Genomic DNA, 19817 nt, shown 5'->3' on the forward strand with positions numbered 1-19817 from the left:
GGAAAATGAAGGCACCGAGTGTGAACGAGGCTGTGCTGCGTGCCTGATCCCTTCTGTGTTGCACGTTTTTAAAAAAAGACGTGATGGTTGGGGTGGCTGTCATGGCAACTGCTTGGGGCCCCTTCAAGGCTGCAGGGTCCCAGACCTGCACCCGGTTGTCTGGCCCTAGCGGCGCCTCTGGGTGTCACCGCTTCTATTTGTGGTTTAGAGAAGCTCCATTGCAGGGACACCTCTGATATTAACTCACGAGCCATTGATGCTTGACTGGTTTTATGGGAACTGTCAGCGTTGCATGATTCCTGGCAGTGGCTAACCTTTGGCCTGCGGGTGAACCCTTAAAAAAACAAAGAGAGAGAAAGAGAGATACCTAAACTAGGTGGGGAAAGCCTTGCTCCCGCCACAGAGTCATCCAGCCCAAGCAACTAATCCAGGGGCTTCTGGAACCTGTTCTGAAGGCATACTGTGGCAACGGGCCCAAAACATGATCACGCAAGCACAGATGTTGGCATCTGAAAGCAGAGATGGCACCAGCTCTGAGCCCCTCCTTTCTCTTACCCTCGGCGCATTGCTCCCCTGTGTGCAAGAGCTCCTTGCCAAGAGTTTTCCATGGAGACCAGCCTACGGAGCGTTGCTGGCTCTTCCATTGTCGGCTGCAGCCGTCCCCAATCTGGCATCCTCTGGCTGTGTTGCACCAGAACTCCATCATCTGTGGACATCCCACTGGTCTTGCTGGCTGGGGACAGTGAAAGTGGTAACATGACCAGGGGGCAGCGGTTGGAGAAGCATTTTCTGACCTGTTTGGGGTTGGCTGGCTAGCTGTGCATAGTTGAGGTGCGGAATGGTAGAGTCTGAGCAAAATGAATCGGTGATCGGAGATAAGGCAGGGAAGCGAGTGGATTGGATGGGGGTCTCTGTGGGCCAGAGGTTCCCCATCCCTGTTAAAAGACTTGCTTTCCAGATCCCTCGTCATCCTGGACCACAGTGCCCATTCCAGTGGGAATGATGGGAGTTGTATTATAACAACAAGGCACCTGGTTAGTTCATTCACATGGGACACTTCCTAGGCCTGTTGCCTGTGTGAGCCATAAGTGTTTCCCTATTTCCTCCTGCATTGCAAAGGAGGTTCAGAAGTGGTAGACACGGCTCACACCAGCTTCCAGGAAAGCACTGGCACCATTACTGCGAAAGGACCCCGATTACATTTCAGAGAGCCCTGTCTTTCGGAACGCTTATGTGTTTCCAGTATTGGCCAGACCTGTTCTGCTCCTAGACCTCTTAAGCCTGTATGTTTTACTTCAGGAGCGAGGAACCTCTTTCAACCTGCGGGCCACGTTCCATTTCGGAGAAGCTCTCGGGGGCTACATTCCAGGGGTGGGCATGGCCAAAGACAAAAAGGGTGTGGCCCCAAATACCAGCCTCTTTGAGTTTCAAGCTCTTACTGCCAGGAACCCAGCCTTAGGAGGTGTGTATTGATCTTTTAGAATGAGGAAAAAGCAGGACTCCACTGAACAATCTGTGCTTGGGGAAAGGGGGCGTGGCCAGGGGAAGGGGTGGGGCATCTGGGGAAAGTTGGGGGGCCAAATGGAGATATCAGGCAGGCCAGATGTGGCCTGAGGTTTTCCACTGCTCACTCCAGGTTGCAATCCTTTACTCCTGTTCCTAAGCCCCTCCGAACACTGTGGAATGTAACTGCTGAGAAAATGTGCCTCGGATCACACGGTTAGTGGTTAATATAGTGGATGACTCCAAAGATTAATCACCCAGATTGAGCGTTGACCCAACCCCTTTTCTTTATTGCCAGATTATATCATTTACTAGCTTCAGACCTCTTAAGGAAGCGGGGCTGCCGTTCACTTCAGGAAACAAAACGTCCCTTCTCTGCCACTTGCAAAAATGATGGAAAATGAAGCCTTTACCTCTTTTGTATATTATGGCACCCTTCTGGTCCTAAAAATGTACGCCGTGGCCATCATCACAGGACAAGTGAGGCTTCGAAAAAAGGTAGGCCATTCCCCCCCCCCCTTTTAATTTGCACTCTCCATGTTTAAAGGAATTCTTCCCGGCTTGCAAATACTTGGAAGGTTCAAACTCCAAACTTGAGAAATGGGAGCTTTTCTTATTTAGATATTGCAGCAATTTGGGGTCTAAGTAGATGTGCTGAACAGATGCTTTTGTTCGTTCCAATCTTCTCTTCTCCTTTCTGCAATTGTGGCTTTCCTTCTTGCATTTGCTGTCTGTTTTCCAAGTTGTCCTTTAAACAGAAACTTGCAGTGCTGAGAGGGTTATGCAGAACTGTATAAAGACCAAATCCAAGCAGTGTTTGTTCTTGCTTTTTCCCTGGGCTGAGGCGAGTTACTTGAGATCAGATTTCACACATCTTTTCTGATAGATATGTAACGCTGCCACTAGACCCAAATAAGTGCTAGACAAGCTTTGGGGGACCCCCCCCCCCACTATACTTACAGATGTAGTAGTAAAACAGCAATAACAACAAACCCCAGACAACGAGGAAATTGTGCATGGGAAGCAGAAATGACTATGATCTCCACAATAAAAAGCATTTTTAAAAATAAGAGTACAGACGGGTTGCGGAAGCCAACCAGCAGTATTTTCTGAAAACAATGGGACTTGTAGCTAGTGGAAAGTTTGTGTGTCATTAAAAACTGAGCTTTTTCACTAAAAAAAATTGTAATCTTTACCATGTTCCCTAAAGGAAAGAACATGTTCTCTAGTTCTCAGAAAACCACAACTCACTTAAAAAAGAATCTGAATGTTTTCCTTGGCAGTAACAGATGGTTGTTTAGGATACAAACAAAACTAAACTATGATATTTGGCTTTTTTTGTCTTTTGGATTAGATCAACTTCTGATGGTGTGTGCATTATATATGCATGTTTTTAAGTTACACAATATTGTTCCATTGGATAGTATGGGAAGTGAAGTAAATTCTTGGCAGCTTATGCATGGCTGAGAGTTGAAACTAGCCTTTAAAAAAATGTTTTTGATTACTAAAGCATGCTTGTTTTCTGAACAAAAACAGTATGTGTGCACACTTATGATGGGATGGGTTTACTTGTAAAAATGCTAAAAGCATACATAGGCTCACCGTGTATTGTTGCTATAGGACCCTTTGGTCTGGGTATGCCTGAAATTTAGAAGCAGCAATGTGTTAGCCTGTTGTGACAAAAGCAATGAAGTGTCTTGTGGCACCTAAAAGTTTAACACATGTATTTATTCTGGCATAAGCTTTCATGGGTATGGTCTACTTCAGAAGACGCACAGAGTGTTGACTACAGTTTGGCAGATTTATATACACACGTTGGGTTAGGGAGAGATGTAAACTGTGTTAAGAGGGAATTGAACTGCAATAAAACAAAAAACCACACAGACAGTGATAATTACTAGTGCTCTGCTGAATATTTCTATATGATATCACGTGGTTACATGGCTGTTCCAGGAACTGTTTCCAGGCTGAAAGGGCATAAGAGCATAAGAAGAGCCATGCTGGATCAGCCCAAGTGTCCGTCTCATCCAGCATTCTGTTCACACAGTGGCCAACCAGCTGCCCATGGGAAACCAACAAGCAGGACATGAGTGCAACAGCACCCTCCCACCCATGTTCCCCAGCAACTGCTGTACACAGGGCCTTTGATACTGGAGGTGGCATATAGCCATCAGGATTAATAGCAATTGATAGCCTTCTCCTGCATGAAATCAGTCTGAGAGGGCTTCTGCGATGCTGCTTGTGCATGTGGGGGTGTTTTAAAAGTAAAAGGCAGAAGACTGCTTGGCCACCTCATATGCTTAATAAGGTAAATTAGATTCCTGCCCCCACCCACTCATTACTTAGACATTTCTTACACATTCTCCCCTTCCCTGCAAAAGAGGCAGAAGAAAACAAAACAATGTCTCTTTTGCAGGGAACATTTCTTAAAAGTAGGGAGCAGGTTTCAGCACAGTACTAATACCTTCCTTAACAGTTGTCATTCTCCAAATGTTATTGGGTGATAACAGACTTCACTGGAATGGAACTTCACTGGAATGGCTACATATCCTTACAGTTGGTCACATATGTGAATCAGATTACCACTGTAATGATGTCCCTGTTATCAACCAACAGCGTTTTGTGAATGGCAACCATTACGGTGATTATCGCTGTCTGCGCTTTTTGCATTTCAGTTTCCCCTGACAACTCGGTTTATATCTCTGTAATCCACCCAGAAAACATTTGTTCTTGGGCAGATTAAAAATAGAACTAATTAATTAATTAATTAATCATACATCTCCCCACCCCAGCATGTGTATACAGATCTGCCAGTTTGAAGTTAACACTTAGTGCATCTGATGAAATGGTCAGTGTCTGCAAAAGCTTATGCCAGAATAGATTTGTTAGTCTTTAAGGTGCCACAAGACTCTTCATTGTATTAGAACAGGGGATAAACATCAGGTCAGTTATCTCCCGCATGCTCCGTTCAGGATTCTGGTGGGCAGCTGAAGCACCCCCCCCCCCCTGCAAGTTGCCTCATGTGAATGGTAAATAATGGATAAAAGTACATTTAAAAAACTGTAGACATATTAGCAACATTTCTCCAGGGATTTGGGGGTGGGGGTGGGGGAAGCAAAGAACTACTGTCCTGGTGATGTCACAGGTGCAAGCCAATTTCTGTGAACAGTATTGGGATTTTGCTGCAAATTTGCAAAATACTGTTGTTATTTTAAAAAGCTCAATCTTGGGGAAGTGAGTGTAGATGCCTGTATTGAACATAGGAAGGCACTTCCAAAGGGGCTTTGTTGCTTTACAAACATTGTCTGTATTCACCCTTTTGAACATACTGTTGCAACCGGGATCGGCGTCAAGGGTAGGCATGGTTGGGCACCTGCCAAGGGCCCACTCCCCAGCAGGGTCCCATTGGACTTGCTCCTCCTCTTCCCCATTGCAGCCTGCTTGTTCCTCTGCTCTCACTTTGGACCAGGCAACAGAGTTGATGAAAAGGAGGACCAGGAGATGCTGCAGCTGCCTGGCTCCCTGGCATTTTGCCTGCAAAGCAAGCAAGTGGGAGCAAGGATGGGAAAGAGGAAGAGGAGCAAGAACAACTGGTGACCAGGGCAGTGAGAAGGCGGACCTACTAAGGAAAGGCCCACTGTCTTACCCGTGGGCCCTCCGAAACCTGGAGCCGGCACTGGGTTTCAACAAGGAGGACTAGAGGCACAATCCATGCTTTTAAAAAGGAAAGGGGAGGCTCTTGTAATGCTGATCCGAGTACAATTGTGGCATAAGCATAACCCTACCATCAATGCAACAGCAGCCCCCTTTCGAATCAAGATGCTGAATCGGCTGACGTAACAGGAACACCCACATGGGGAAATGTCCTATGATCTCAGCTGGGGGCTTTTTGGGTGGTTAAAAACCCGTTGGTCAGACCGGGGGCTTGGGAATGCTTTCAGGAGGACAGCTTCTGTCCTCGCACAACCTTGCCTTTTTCACAATGGGGCCGGTGGTCCTCTTGCACAGACATCTGTGGCGCACACGACCATCTCGGACTCCCAACAGCTGTGGGAAATTTCCGGGATCAGCTGGGCTGCCAGCTATGTCAGCTGGAATGCTTGACTTAATCCACCCAGGTGCGGATAAATAAACCCTCGACGGAACGAGGAGCAGCAGCGATGTTGGAAAAAAATGCCAAAGTTGCATCTGCAAGAGCTCATAATCTTGTGGAGTGGACCAGGGGTGGGGTGCAGGGGGGGGGGGAGAGTCCTTAAAAAATATCCATCTTTGGACATTTGGCAGTCTGAAGACTCTGAAACTGGCGCTCGCTCTGAATGTATAAAGTGAATTCGGTCCCTTGGCTTGGAATAAAACATCAAAAAGGGGAAAATCCCAAAGCACCACGGAGTATGGACTGTAATAATAATTTACTTATTGTGCAGATCTCTAAAACACTCGTGGACTATAAAAAATGTTTATTTGTGATGCAGATCTCTAACAATGCTCTACACGTTTCGAGACTGGGTCTCTTCCTCTGGAGCAATTGATCTCTTAGAGGAGCCGGCTTCTGTTTCTGAACAAAAAATGAATAATTTTTATAGTCCACGAGTATTTTAGAGATCTGCACAATAAATACATTATTATTGCAGTCCATACTCGGGGGCGCTTTGGGATTTTTTCCTTTGTGATGTTTCGTGTGCACAGTGTCTTCCCTCTCAGTTTTCTCATTTTTGTTGCAGGATGTGTAACTAGAATACCCACCAAAGAGTGGTTTTTTGTCTTAGGTTCTTGGGACGGTTATCTGGGCAGGCCCACAGGGCTGCAGGGCCGCAGACCTGTGCCCGGTAGTCCGGTCCTGGCGGTGCCTTTGCCTGTTTGGCCAACAGGAGCACTGATGTAGGAAAACCTCATCCACCATTTGCACGAACCCTTTGGCCACACTAGGAACTGCTACCCTGCCGTTCTGATATGTTGTAGCTGCATATATGGGCTGCCCTCGAGAGGGGTTTGTACTCGTGACTGGCACATACTTGCACATAGGGGATCTTGTATCTGCACGAAATCCTCCTGCATCTGGTCAACACCATTTTGCTCTCGCCCTTTGGCGAGCCGCTATCTATTTTCCAGCAGACGAGGCATGGCAGAGTGTGTAAGGGGGAAAGAAATGAACAAGGCTCTTGGCCGGCTTTGAAAAAGTCACAGTTCCAGCCAGGGCTGGTTCTGACAGAGAACGTCTTTCAAGAGGGCTACTCCATGTCCGGTGTGAAGGCAAGCAACTGCTTGGATGAGAAAGTGGATCGGGAGAAGTTTCCCCCCCTTTCTCCCATAATCCTAAAATTAGAGCTGTGTGCAAATGGTCTCTTGAAATTCTTCACCCTATTCGTGGACAGAGGAACTGGGGGAGGGGGCAATTTCACCAAAGTTCTCCAGGGGGAGGTGAAATACTCCAACAGTTTCTCACCGGTCGGGCTCACTTTTGGCAGGGGTTGTTGCACAACTTCTTTCTTTTGTCCTGAGGGCTTTTGTTGTTGTTTTTTATGCTGCATCGACTGTGTTGGCAGCCTGGCCCCATTCTGCATCCTCTACAATGCAGGTTTGAGGGGGGCGGTGTTGTCTTCAGCTCCAGGGAAGAGGTGGAGCTAGTCCTGTTCCAAAATCTGTCCTTCAAATTCCTGAACGTTTTCTTCCCCCAGGAAAGAGGCTTCCGTGGTTCTCAGGTGTGTCGTAATTTATTTTTGTGTTGCCTTTGAGCTTGCCTAATCACTGCGAAGCAGCCAAGGGTGCTGCATGTGTGTTTTCTTTCTGTTGCACTTCTCTCCATTGCTCTGCAGCCTTCCAGGCTGCCTGCACTTCTTGTTGCGCTCCTGTCCTGCTTGTGGGTTTCCCGTGGGCAGCTGGTTGGCGACTGTGTGAACAGAATGCTGGACTAGATGGACCCTGGGTCTGATCCAGCAGGGCTCTTCTTGTGTTCTTATGACATGAGCACAACAGCATCCTCCTGCTTATGTTCCCCGTGGTCCGTATAGGCTTCTGATACTGGAGGTAACGTATAGCAATTGTGACCAGTAGCTGTTAGACCACAGGGTGCTGTTGTACTATCAAGAATTAGTAAAGGAAAAATAGTTCTGATCCATTTTTTGTCTGTATTAGAAATAGACTTGTAGCATCACATCAACATATAACTTGCGTTTTGTTTTTGTTTTTTAAATTTCATGTGGTTAAACAGAGCTTTGCTAAAGATTCTTAGATCTTAATAGGAAATACCATTTCCTATACATTTCTTGTTCTTAGACTTCTAGTCTTAATAGCTTAAAAAGGAGAGGTCTCAAGTTCCCCATTCAATAGTGAATAGGCCATTCAGCAGACAGGTACACAGGCCTGGTAAACTTCTAATAAGACGCTTCTGCATTCTAAAATCAGCACATATTTATACCTTTTTTGGTGTAGAAATTACTTCATAACTAATATTATCTACTGTCCCATAAATTAGGGCTCATGGTCTTAATGATCCCATTGCTATTAAACATTCCCCAAAATGAGAAGATACAAAAAAGGCTTACACACATACACCTTTCAGGCTAGATAGAATCAATTTTGAATTATGCCTTTGAGAAGATAACTCTTTACTCAAAATTTGCCAATTACACCTAAGTCTATAATTTTTTCTAGACTTTTGTATACCAAGCATTTTGATGTGTTTACCTTCCACAATATTTTTTGCTCATTAATTGATAAATGAAAACTTTAAATACATTTTTGACCTGGAATAATACAGTCTCACATCTGTTCATTACTCAAATAATTTTTTTGGCCCAAGCGATAGGGCTTTCAGGGCTTCACATGGGGCTTTTATCCTGCTATTGAGACTGGTTAGTCACGGAAGTTTGTGGGTCCTTTACATGATGTCATCAACCTCCAGGGCGCCTCCCGTGCTGAATGGACTTTATTCCATTTTTAAAAAGATCGAAGATAATGAACTATCAAATTGCAGCATGTTGAGTTCCTTTGTGAAAAGAGGAAATCCCGCAATAAGTGGAGCTAGACCACAGTGCCAACTAGTGGCTGTATAATGAAACATATAGAACAATGCAGATAAGGGGGGAAAGGCGGACGGAGAAGGGCAGTGCATGTGAAGGGAGCCCATCATGATCCTGCATTTAAAATGGAAGCAGAAAGCCCTGGTAATGTTGCTGGATTTTAGCTTGGGATAGAAATGCTCTGAATCAGCATTTTCTGTTTGGTTAACATCCAGGTCATCTTGACAATTATTTTTTTATGCCAGTTACCCAGAATTCATTGTGAACTTGCTTGTGCCTTTGTGTATCTTCCCTTTAATACAATTATACTACTTTTTACTTATTTACATATTCAAGTTCTTAATTATTTATCATCAAACATTGGGCATTTGCATTTTATAATAAGACATCCTATATTGTTTGCAGAGAGGTGGGTTAGCCTTTTCTGAAGCGTCTCCCCAGCAAGTCCAATAAAGCAAAATCAGCTGTTTCCTAAAAATCCAGGACAAGCTAGTTGGCCAGTGCTGGACTAAATGGAGCTTTGGTCTGCTTCAGCCGGGCTCTTCTGACATTGGATTGTGTTCCACCAATAGACTACTTCCTGTCTTCCCCCAGGCATTCGCCAATCCTGAGGATGCTATGAGACACGGAGGATTGGAGTTCAATAGAGAGGACCCTGATGTGGAACGTTGCCTCAGGTGAGTCTTCAATCCCCCCTTCTGAGGTCATCTTTTCCTTGAGTGCTCATGCCGGCTGAAGATGCATTGGTGCAGTGTCCAAAGCGTTGGGTCGTGCTATTCACACGTCTTTCTCCCCCTCGCATCCTATGGGAGTCGAAAAGGGCTCTTAACACCTTCCGCTGACAAGCTTACCCAACATCTGGATGGTAGTATGAAACTGCAGCACATACCGCCTTTTACCTGCTGGGCCTTGATAGTCTGTCAGACACAAGTGTGACCAAGGAATAGCCCTGTTCAGAGTTCTCTGTAGAATTACGGGTTCCCAGTCATTTTGGGTCAATGGGCACATTTGGAATTTTGAGAGCATGGTGTCATTTCCACCAGGCAAATGAAAATGGAATGAAAGAGAGCTAAAGCTTTCCCTTTGGCAGGCATGCTGGTAAAAGCACCCAACCAAATGAGCAATCCCTCTGTTTGCCACATAATACTGCCCAATAAAAATATCTACTCAGAAATTGTGAGCCTCATATTTTAAAAAGGATTATTTCTTGTCTGAGAAGGATGTGATTAATTGGGCCATTAATCCACACAAAGCTGGTTGTTACTATCCAGTTAAGTTGCAGCTCATTTTTGTCAAAGCAGAGCCAGGGCAGAAACCCTAAGGCCATGAAGACAGTAACTTCCTGCGTTGTGCAATTTTGAACAGGGGCTGTTTTTAAGCTGCCGGCCTGAGGTCCCTTCTGAGGAAGCCCTGCTGTTGATGTGACCGATGCTAAAACCAAAAGGAGAATAAATAGCCCAGGGCTGATCAGGACGCTAAGGTGGTGGCTGGCAGATAAGTTAAGGGAGGATAAGTTAAGGAACACAAAGTTTTGATTTGCCGAGGGCAGCCAAAAAATGACAACAAGACCTCTAGGATATACTATGGCCAGAGTTTCGGATCACAGATGAGGCATGCCCAGTAGACTTTCTAGAGTGGTGGGATGGGTACATGAATTTGGGGCAAAAAATATCCCAGCAAATACTCTGGTGGGATTCGAGTCAGCAGTGAATGACCAAGTTGTGGGTCGTATCTAGCGTTGTCAACACATTTTAAAGGGTGTTTAGGTGACGGAATCATCTGTGTTTTAAACCAAATGAGTAAACTTAAATATTTAGATTATTTATATAGTTTTGGGTTGTGTGTTTTACAAACACAATTTTAATAAAATTGTAACAAAAACTTCAATTTATTGTTAGATTGCTGAGATAAGGAGTGCAAAGTGCTTGGAATATTCTAAAGCACAATATAAATTCAAAGAGTGTTGGGATGCTTCCAGGTTCAGAGGGCTTGATCATTGCTTTTTGACGGATCTGTCAATTTTGGTTTCTCTCAGTTTCTTGCTATTCCAGTCTGAAGTTTGGTTTGTTCCAAAGTTTGAGGTTTTTTTAAAAAGTTTGCATGAAAATGTGGACACTTTTTATAGATGTTTCTCCTTATACAGACATTTTTCCCTGATATACCTATTCCTTGCAAGCAATTTCCCTAACATACTGCATTTTGAATGTTAGTTTCAATATATATGTATATAATTTTTGGGAGAACTCCCTTGCCAAATTTGGAGAAGTGCAAATTCCAAAGGATAACTGAGATTATGTTCTCATAAAGGTTTGAAAGTCTGAAATTAGGTAAGTTCACATTAAGATGTGAACTGAACAAATTTCTCTCCCCCCCCCGCCCCCTCACCAGTTCCCAAGTCACACCCAGGAATGTGCTTTATCTCCATTGGAATTTCGCAGTGTTCCCTCCTGTGGCATAGGTGAACAGACATGATTGAGCTGGGAATGGCAGCCTTATTTTGAGTAAACATCCTTATGATCTCACTGTTAAGCCCAGAGTAACCCGTGTAGAAACATCCGTAGGCTGAAATTCGGAGTATTGCTTCTTCCCAGTTCCAGTAACACAGAATGCAAAGAGCTTCAAAGGAATTTGCACCCTTAGCTTGAAATGCCACCATGGAATAAAACTGATCCTGATTTGACCCACTTGAGGCTTGCAGCATTGACGTACGTAGCTCTGGAACTCTTCTCCCAAATAGGACATTTTAATAATGGTGGCATTCTGCTAGCATTGAAATCCTCGCTTGTCTATTGGAGCTCTCAGCAAATGACTGGATCACTTGCATTGGACTCATAGGAAGATAGGAAGCTGCCTTGTCCATCTAGCCCAGCACTGTCAACACTGATTGGCAGCAACAGCTCTCCAGGGTTTCAGGCAGGAGTTTTTTCTGCCCTAACTGGAGATATGGGGGATAGAACCTGGGACCATCAGAATGCCAAGCAGGGGCTCTGCCACTGAGCTACGGGGCTTCCCCTGCGGTTGTGTTCTGCAGTTGCATTTTCTTTTGAAGTCTATTTCCGTGGAAGAAGAGGTGAAGTGGAGATGACAGGGTGGGGAGGGAAAGGGCAGGGTTTCCTGACCAGAATTTGCAAGAGAGAAGGCACTGTGGATTAAAGGCAGAGATGCTAAAATAAACCATTTATTTTATTTAAAATATTTTAAGGCACCTTTAAAGGTAGAATCCCATCTACAGGACAAAAAACCATACCAAAGTATACAAATAAGCAATTGCTAAATATAAGCGACTATAAAACGTTATAAAAACAGATGACACCAAGGAAATCTGCAGCCCACCAATTTTGGGAAGGCCAGTGCAAATGGGGGGGGGGGTCTTTAGAGGCTTCCTGAATGGCTGCAAAGAAGGGGTCTGATGAACCCCAGATGGAAGCTGATTCCAGAGGTGTGGGGCCACCACTGAGAAGGCCCTCTTCCTTCAGGGAAAAGTTGTAAGCATTTCTGGGCATGTTTCTCCTAATATATGCATTTGCGGGGGGTACACAGTTTTGCTTAATACACACCCTTTTGGAAGTGGTTTTCCTAATGTCATCAATTTCTGATCATTCCTTTCTGGAACATACACATTTTTGTATACGTGCTTTGATTGGAGAACTCAGAGAAGCGCAAATTGTGCATAGTCAGAAGTGTGAAATTCAGCATGTTGGCATTAAAATACAAACTGAACCTGTTTTCCCCATCACTAGTGCAGGTTAAATCCTTCCGAATTGCAGGGTTTGGGAGTGACAGTGCACCCAATCTTTGCATTTACTCCTGGATATGCTTAAGGTGGCCAACCTGCTCAGGGTTACTGGCTTGCCCAACGGTCAGTCCCAGAGATGACAAGACAGAAAGCATGACTGCAGCAGCTGTTATAGTGCTGTTCATCTATTGTGGAGTGTATTGCCCCGGCCATGGGCTTCGACCTCTTAATTTAGAGGTGCCAAGATAGTGATAAATCAGATCCAGGTTTACTTACAAGGAGTAGTTTATTGAATAACTTACAGCACACAGGTGTACCCAATGGTTGGATCAGACAGCTTCTCTGAACCCAGATCCATGGGGTAACATGGGTTTTATACCATGAATGTTAGCACTAAGGCAGCATAACAGCAGCAAGCACCCCCTAGCGTTCATTCCCAGCATAGACTAGAAGTGTGTGGTTCTCAGCACAGCCACCTGCAGTTCAGCACAAACACATAGCTTCACTTCTCAGGCACAGCCTGATAAGGCCTTCTAGCATTCATTAGTATGGAATACGCTGAGCCGCGCTATCAGCCTTTTGACTCATCTTCACATTCTCAGAGGCTTACTACCAAGGGAATTGCACTAATAATGAACTTAAGCAAGGCATTATGGATCGCTAGGCCCCTCTAACACTACAGGTGACTTGGTTACACTCCTGGGGCCAATACAAGGAGGCAGGGCTGCGTCAACGGCCGGCATGGTTGGGCACCTGCCAAGGGCCCATACCCCAGCAGGGGCCCACTGACAAGAGCCCCCTTGGAGTAGCTCTTGCTCTTCTCCTTTGCAGCCTGCTTGTTCACCTGCCTCTCACTCTGGCCCAGACACCAGTGGTGGCGAGAAGGAGGAGCAGGAGATGCCGCGGCCAACTTGCTTCCTGGCTCTCTGCCTGCCAAGCAAGCAAGGTGAGGAAGAGGAGGAGGAGCGAGAGCAGCCGGTGACCATGGCAGTGAGGAGGTCGACTCACTGAGGGAGAGGACCCCTTGGGGGTGTCTTGACCAAGGGCCCTCCAAAACCTGGAGCAGACACTGGGCTTCAGCAACAAGGACTAGAAGCTTGATTCATGCTTTTAAAAAGGAAACTCGAGCTGGTAGTGGGTGGAGGAGAAATGCAGCAGCAATTGTTCCAGGTGAACTCCCCTCCCCTTCCCATAACAGATCACTGGAGTTCCAGCAGTTGCTGCTGGTATGTTTTGGTGTTTGGGATGATGCAGAGGGGTAGCTGAGCCACCACTTAGGTGCCGCTCTTCCGGTTGCACCACCAGCCCTGCTTGGAGAGGCAGTCCTGATCCGTCCAGGAGAGAGGAAGAGGTCTGAGTGGGGGAGATGGCGTTAAAAAAAAAAACGCTGGCAACTGGAGTAGTTTCCCCTCCCTCTCTTTGAGGTTCTTTCGCCTAGAGGTCATAAAGGAAGGAGAGCGTGTGTTTCATGGCATAGGAATGGCAGTGAAAGTGGCCACTGGTGTGGAGAGATTTACAGCTTCTTGTTTGCTTCAGGGAACGAAATCTGGCTCTGGAATGTAAGCAAAGGATATGAGAGGTCCTTCTGAACACACAGGAGGACACGTAATGCTCTGCGTCTCCATATCCCAGGCTTGGAGGGGGTGGGCACGCAGATTTTCAGTCATCACATAGATCTGGGATCTCCAACGTGGTACCCATAGGCACCCATGGACATCTTTCTTGGCATCCTCCAAGCACCTTAGGGATGTTGGAGAAATCTGCGATGGATTCAAATGTGTTTGGATTTCTATAAATCTGACTGGTGAGACCAGATTTTTCCAAGTTGCATGGATTCTGTGGACTTGCAGAGCAGTTTTTTTACGGGCGGTGGGGTGGGGGATGTGCACTGATCCACATTTGCACAAGTGCACCAGTGAAATACACTAGGAGACATTTGGTTATAAGAATCTCTGCAGACGTTTTTACAATCCCCTTGAAGAAGCCTTTACAATGAAAAAGCGGCTGAAATGCATTGGGCTTTTTACTGATAAAACCTGGTCCGGCACCCTGAGACGATTCTCTCTTTTGGGGGTTCACCCTGGATGCTTACCTGCTTTTGCGCCTACTAATCCACATTTGCACGAGTGCGCGTTAGCACAAGTAGAATGAAATTTTGGTTAGAAACAAAACAAAGCGATTCCATGAAGGAATGGAGACAGAACGACTATCTATGGAATTCAGATGGAATGGATTTAACCAAATCCATACATCCCTACCCCTCTTGGTTTTAATTTTAATTCCTAAGGTGTGTTTTTTTAAAATTACAGTTTTTTTAAAACTGGATCACTGGCATGCAGCAAAATGAAGTGCTGCCCTCCAACACCATCTTTATTTGGGTTCAAATGAGTGGTTTTGGAGCTCAGATCCCACTTCTGCCCTGTACAGAGGTTTATGGGGAAGTTATTCTTTTTTGCTTATCCTCATCGGTTTGCCTTTTAGGAAATGAGTGTTTTCTAACTGGCCATACCCACCATGGCAGCCATTTTATGAATGGGCAAGCCCCACCCCATGGCAGCCATTTTGTGAGAGTACCCATGACATTTTCTCAAAATTCCAAATTTTCTCATTGGCCCAAAGGTTTGAGGACCCCTAGCATACATGTTTGCCAGTAAGCCTTCCCAAATTTTTCATCCCAACAAAATACTTCCACAGTGCCTTAGCGGTAGGAGTATCATAGAATCATAGAATAGTAGGGTTGGAAGGGGCCTACAAGGCCATCGAGTCCAACCCCCTGCTCAATGCAGGAATCCACGTCAGAGCATCCCTGACAGATGGCTGTCCAGCCCCATCTTGAACGCCACCAGTGTGGGAGAGCCCACCACCTCCCTAGGTAATTGGTTCCATTGTCGTATTGCTCTAACGGTCAGGAAGTTTTTCCTGATGTTCAGCTGGAATCTGGCTTCCTGTAACTTGAGCCCATTATTCTGTGTCCTGCACGGAGTAGCTATTTATAGTTCAGTCCCTAATTTCTGCTCCCTCTCTCAAGTCTTGCATTTCAGTGATGGCTTGTTAAAAATATTGGGTTGAGTTTAAGTCGTTGTATTCGTAGGTTCAGCCTTTCTTGGGGGCTCTAGTTACAAAATCTCTGAATAGGGTTAGGGATACATCTTGCATCTAATGTGTCTGCATTTTTAGCCGTCCCCAACCTCTTGCCCTCCAGATGTGTTAGACTACAAGTCCCATCATTGTCCTCTGTGAAGTAGGACACATGGGTCCTCTAGATCAGGCTCTTGTGTTCTTGTGAGTGGCTTACAGTGCGATCACAACCGCCTCGTATGGCCATGTATGAATCGCCAAAAAACCTGTGGTTTGCATAACATCTGCACAGTCTAATTTATATGTAGAGATGCACTTTGACAAATAAACATTATAACTGAAATAGAAATGTCCACTTCACCTTCGTGTGGTTAACTGTGACCAGGTGTTCTGTGCGCCCGTCCGCTCTGCCGGTTGCCTGGGTCCGAACTGTTGATGGGCAAACACTTCTGACGTGTTTTTTTTAATCTTTAAACTGAAGCTGGACAGCACATTCTTCAAATAGAGGATGCCCTCAAACAGAGGATGGTCCTGTGTAAAAGAAGACACTTGGCCACCCTAAGTGACCTTAAAATAGACTCCAGGTGGAAACCAGGACATGTAAACTGGCGGGAAGCTACATTGCAGTGGAACTCCAGCACTGCAAAGAACTCTTGGAAATGCAGTTTGGCCGTCCTCCTGGCATATTTGTAATGTGTATCACATTCCTTTGAGACAACGTGAGAGGAAAACGACCTTCTTGCTGACCCAGGGAGCGTCTGTGGTCACGCGCTTTCGCTCTTTCCAAATAGCTTGCTCCCTCCCTTCCTTATGAACTGTCGGGCCATTTGAATCTCAGATGTCAAGCCCTGTGTGTGCGTGTTCTTTGAAGTGCGAGCTAAAGAGCCCCTCGCCAGACATCGAAGTCCCCTCTCTCTTTTTGTTTTTAAAACAAATCGCTCGGGCCCGGAGATCTTTCCCCTTTCAGGCGGTCACTGTGTCGTGGGCAGGATGTGGCCACCATGAGGTGTCATGGTTTGTGGGTTGCCTTGCTCACGTCAGCTCCCATTAACAGCTCTGGGATGCGGCCAAGGTGTGTGTGTACATAAATGGGGAAGGCTGGGGAGCCGGCCCAGGCGAGCCATTGCTGTGGCAACAGTTGCGCTCGTGCACGTGCTTTTCGCTTCTCTCTCATTAATGGGGCACGTGGTGCTTGGAGCCAGCTGGGCCTTGCATGCCGTCCTCCACTCTCCCAGTTCTCGGCCATGGCAAAGGACTTCAAGCCACTCTGCCCCCCATCCATTCACGTGACAAAATCGTGACGTGTTCTCTAACAGCAAGCACTGGGTCTTGTGTTTAGAAATGGAACTATTTGGGGACCATTTTCCCCCAAAGCCAATGCTAACCCGGATGATGGATTTCTTGCAAGTGGATTCAACAGGTTCAGCTTCCCCCCAGCCAGGATACATCGAACCCGGGGCCGGCGTCGACTGTCAGCATGATTGGGCACCTAACGAGGGCCCGCCCCCCAGCAGGGGCCCACTAACAAGAGCTCCCTGCAGTCGTGCCTCCTCTTCCCCGTTGCACCCTGCTTGTTCACCCACCTCTTGCCCTGGCCCAGACAGCGGCGGTGGTGAGGAGGAGGCGCAGGAGACGCTGCAACTTGTTCACCGGCTCTCTGTCTGCCAAGCAAACAAGTGGGGGCCATGATGAAGAAGAGAAGGAGCAAGAGCAGCTGGTGACAAGGGCAGTGAGAAGGTGGGCTCAGTGAGGGAGGGGGCCTATGGCGGGTGTTTTGCCCAAGGGAACTCCAAACACTGGAGCCAGCACTGAAATACAGGCGCTTCTCGCCACCACTGCTGTCTGGGCCAGAGTGAGAGGCTGGTGAACAAGTAGGTTGCGATAAAGAAGAGGAGCACATTCAGGGGGCTCTTGTCAGTGGGCCCCTGCTGGGTTGTGGGCTCTCAGCAGGTGCCCGACCAGGCCTACCCTTGACACCATCCCTGATATCTGCCATGACCTGGAATGCGGCCACATCCAGGGCATTGTGGGTCAACAAAATGGCCGCAGGCAAACCCTTCACACCGCCAAGTGGCAGAAATGCAGAAGGAATAGGTAGGACGGTGCATAACGAACTGTACCTATATATTTTTGGGACCAATTAAAACTGAACTGGTGGACGAGGCTCTCTTGGTTCCAACTTCCATTGCTCTGAAATGAACGCACGCCTCACTAGCGGGAACTCCCAGACCCCTTAAGTGGGGGCGGGAATCCTTGTATCCCTGGGAGACCCCAAGCTTGTCCCCTCCGCCGCAGAGTTGGCTTTGTGGTTTAGCAAGTTTCTTCTGGGTCCGTGAAGCGGAAGCCACAGCTTGCAAAGAAATGCCAACGAGCCGGCCAGACTCCGTTTTATGAACCCATCCGTGAACCTCTGGGGCTTTGTCTGATGAATCAGTTGGGGCAAAGTTGAGCCTGTCTCAAAGGTGTGGTAAGGATTACTGGTAAACTCTCCTTCCCGAACAGTCACTTGGGAAGTTTTTTTTAATGATGCAGTCTCGTACTTTCCAATTGTGACTCCAAAATAGCAGCTGTCGTCGTAATATCTGTGCAGGCTTGTACTGGAAATTTCTACCTCGTTGTGGAGCTTATGGGCTGATTTGTAGCAACTTGGCTGGCAGAATACTCTGACTTACTTGGGAACGGAGGGTAAAATCCAACACAAATCCTACTTAGAGTAGACCCATTGAGATGAATGGCATTTCAGTTAGTCGTGACTGACTTAAGTCCCACTTATTTCAGTGGGTCTACTCTAAGTAGGACTTATGTTGGATTTTACCCAGGGTCTTGCAACTTACTTCAGAGAAGGCTCCAACCTTTTTCCCTCCCACCAGCTGAATGCATTTAGGGCTGAGTTCTTTGAATTCAGTTCAAAGAAGTTAACTGTTCGATTTGAAGAGCTGTCAAGAGGACGGTTCTCAGTTTGAAGGTGTCCTCTACTGGATGGGCTATCCAAGTCTGGATTGACGTCAAACACATTTTCCAGTGCTTGGATCTATTCCCCAAAGTGTCCATTGATGCCAATGGAAGATTTCTTTCTCAGCTGAATTGCCATGCAGCGGGTGATTTTCAAGAGGGATTCCAGCCGGAATACGCCCTTCCCAAATCGCCCCCTCCACCTCATGGCAGTTAAGTATGGAAAAAAACCTCTTGCATTGGAGATTTGGATGAGAAATTAATGGACTGGCCTTGCCTTCTGTGAAATGTAAATAAATCCTAGTAATTTTTTAAATTTGCATATATGAATATAAATTAGCATGTTCAGATTTTATTTTATGTATTATAATACTTTTATACCGCTGGATCTATTAAAATCCCTATGCGGCTCACAATAAAATACAAGAAAACGAGATATAAACAAGAGGCAAATTACACACTTGAAAAGATTCAGACGTTAACAAGGTTATAGCAGGTTTGTGCCCTCCGTTCCTTGGCCTCAAATATTTTATGTGCCTGGCAGTGGCCCAGAGGGGCACTAAAACTGATCATGGCTCTTGAGGAAGATGTTACGAATCATCATGGCTGTTTGAGGATGAATCTACCGGGCTGTGAACCGCCCAGAGAGCTTCGACTGTTGGGCGGTATAGAAATGTAATAAATAAATACATACATACATCTGTGTCTCACTCCCCAGAGCTCATCGTAACGATATGGAGAACATCTACCCATTCCTGTTCCTTGGGGCAGTCTACTCCCTCATGGGCCCCAACCTGGTTGTGGCCCGGATCCACTTTCTGGTCTTCTTTGTTGGCCGGATCGTCCACACGGTGGCCTACCTCCTGAAGCTGAGAGCCCCTACGCGATCAGTGGCCTACATGGTGGCCCAGGTCCCCTGCTTCTCCATGGCTCTACAGATCCTCTTCATGATTGTTCGTTCCAAATACTATTGACGATGGTTCGATAACCCAGTGGTGATCTGACGGTGATGGAAATTGGAAAGAGACCACCAATGGCTTTGTGCCATGTCAATGGGACAAACTCTCTCATTTTTCTTACTGTGGTGTTGGTACCTTTTGATTTCTTCCCCCTCCTCTGCCTGGATGGAACCCAAATCGTCTCCTCTGGAACTTGACAATATTTACTTGGAGGCCTTCTCTCTTGGGGGCACCTTCTGTGGGGTGGGACGATGGATGATACAGATGTGCAGGTCCATCAATCCTCAATAAAAACATTTCCTTGAAGAGAAGAAAATGTCACTTGTTTTTTAGCTGTGCATTTCAATGTTGGGGGGGGGGGGGGTTGACTTCACCAGGGATTGAGGTATATAGCTAAGGCATGGGCAGAGGTTATAATCCCAGAAGGTTATAATTTCAGAGAACCTTTTTCCTATTGAGGTTTGCATTACCTCAGCCAAAACCGTCAAAAATGTCAACCCAGCATGTGGCTGCTGTGAAAGGGCCAATTCCATGTTAGGCATACTTAGTAAAGGAATTGAAAGTAAAACT

At 46.3% G+C, this 19817-nt stretch overlaps 1 protein-coding gene across 1 annotated transcript; it reads left to right on the forward strand.

Annotated features, from left to right (window-relative positions):
- The first annotated feature begins 1822 nt into the window (after positions 1-1822).
- PTGES (prostaglandin E synthase) lies at positions 1823-19567 on the forward strand. Its single transcript, XM_084821353.1, has 3 exons — positions 1823-2001; positions 9117-9199; positions 19007-19567. The coding sequence occupies exons 1-3, from the start codon at positions 1894-1896 to the stop codon at positions 19260-19262; spliced, it is 447 nt and encodes a 148-aa protein (XP_084677479.1). The 5' UTR covers positions 1823-1893; the 3' UTR covers positions 19263-19567.
- The last annotated feature ends 250 nt before the right edge of the window (positions 19568-19817 follow it).

This window comes from Heloderma suspectum, chromosome 14 (genome assembly GCF_057233095.1).
Source record: "Heloderma suspectum isolate Gila_16-S chromosome 14, 16-S_ref, whole genome shotgun sequence".
In the NCBI taxonomy this organism is placed as follows: Eukaryota; Metazoa; Chordata; class Lepidosauria; order Squamata; family Helodermatidae; genus Heloderma; species Heloderma suspectum.

Excerpts from the sequence above, each read along its gene's own strand:
- PTGES (XM_084821353.1), top strand. The coding sequence starts at position 1,894 with ATGATGGAAAATGAAGCCTTTACCTCTTTTGTATATTATGGCACCCTT. Across the intron at positions 2,002-9,116 it reads AAGTGAGGCTTCGAAAAAAG|GCATTCGCCAATCCTGAGGA; the intron begins GTAGGCCATTCC and ends GTCTTCCCCCAG. Across the intron at positions 9,200-19,006 it reads GATGTGGAACGTTGCCTCAG|AGCTCATCGTAACGATATGG; the intron begins GTGAGTCTTCAA and ends CTCACTCCCCAG.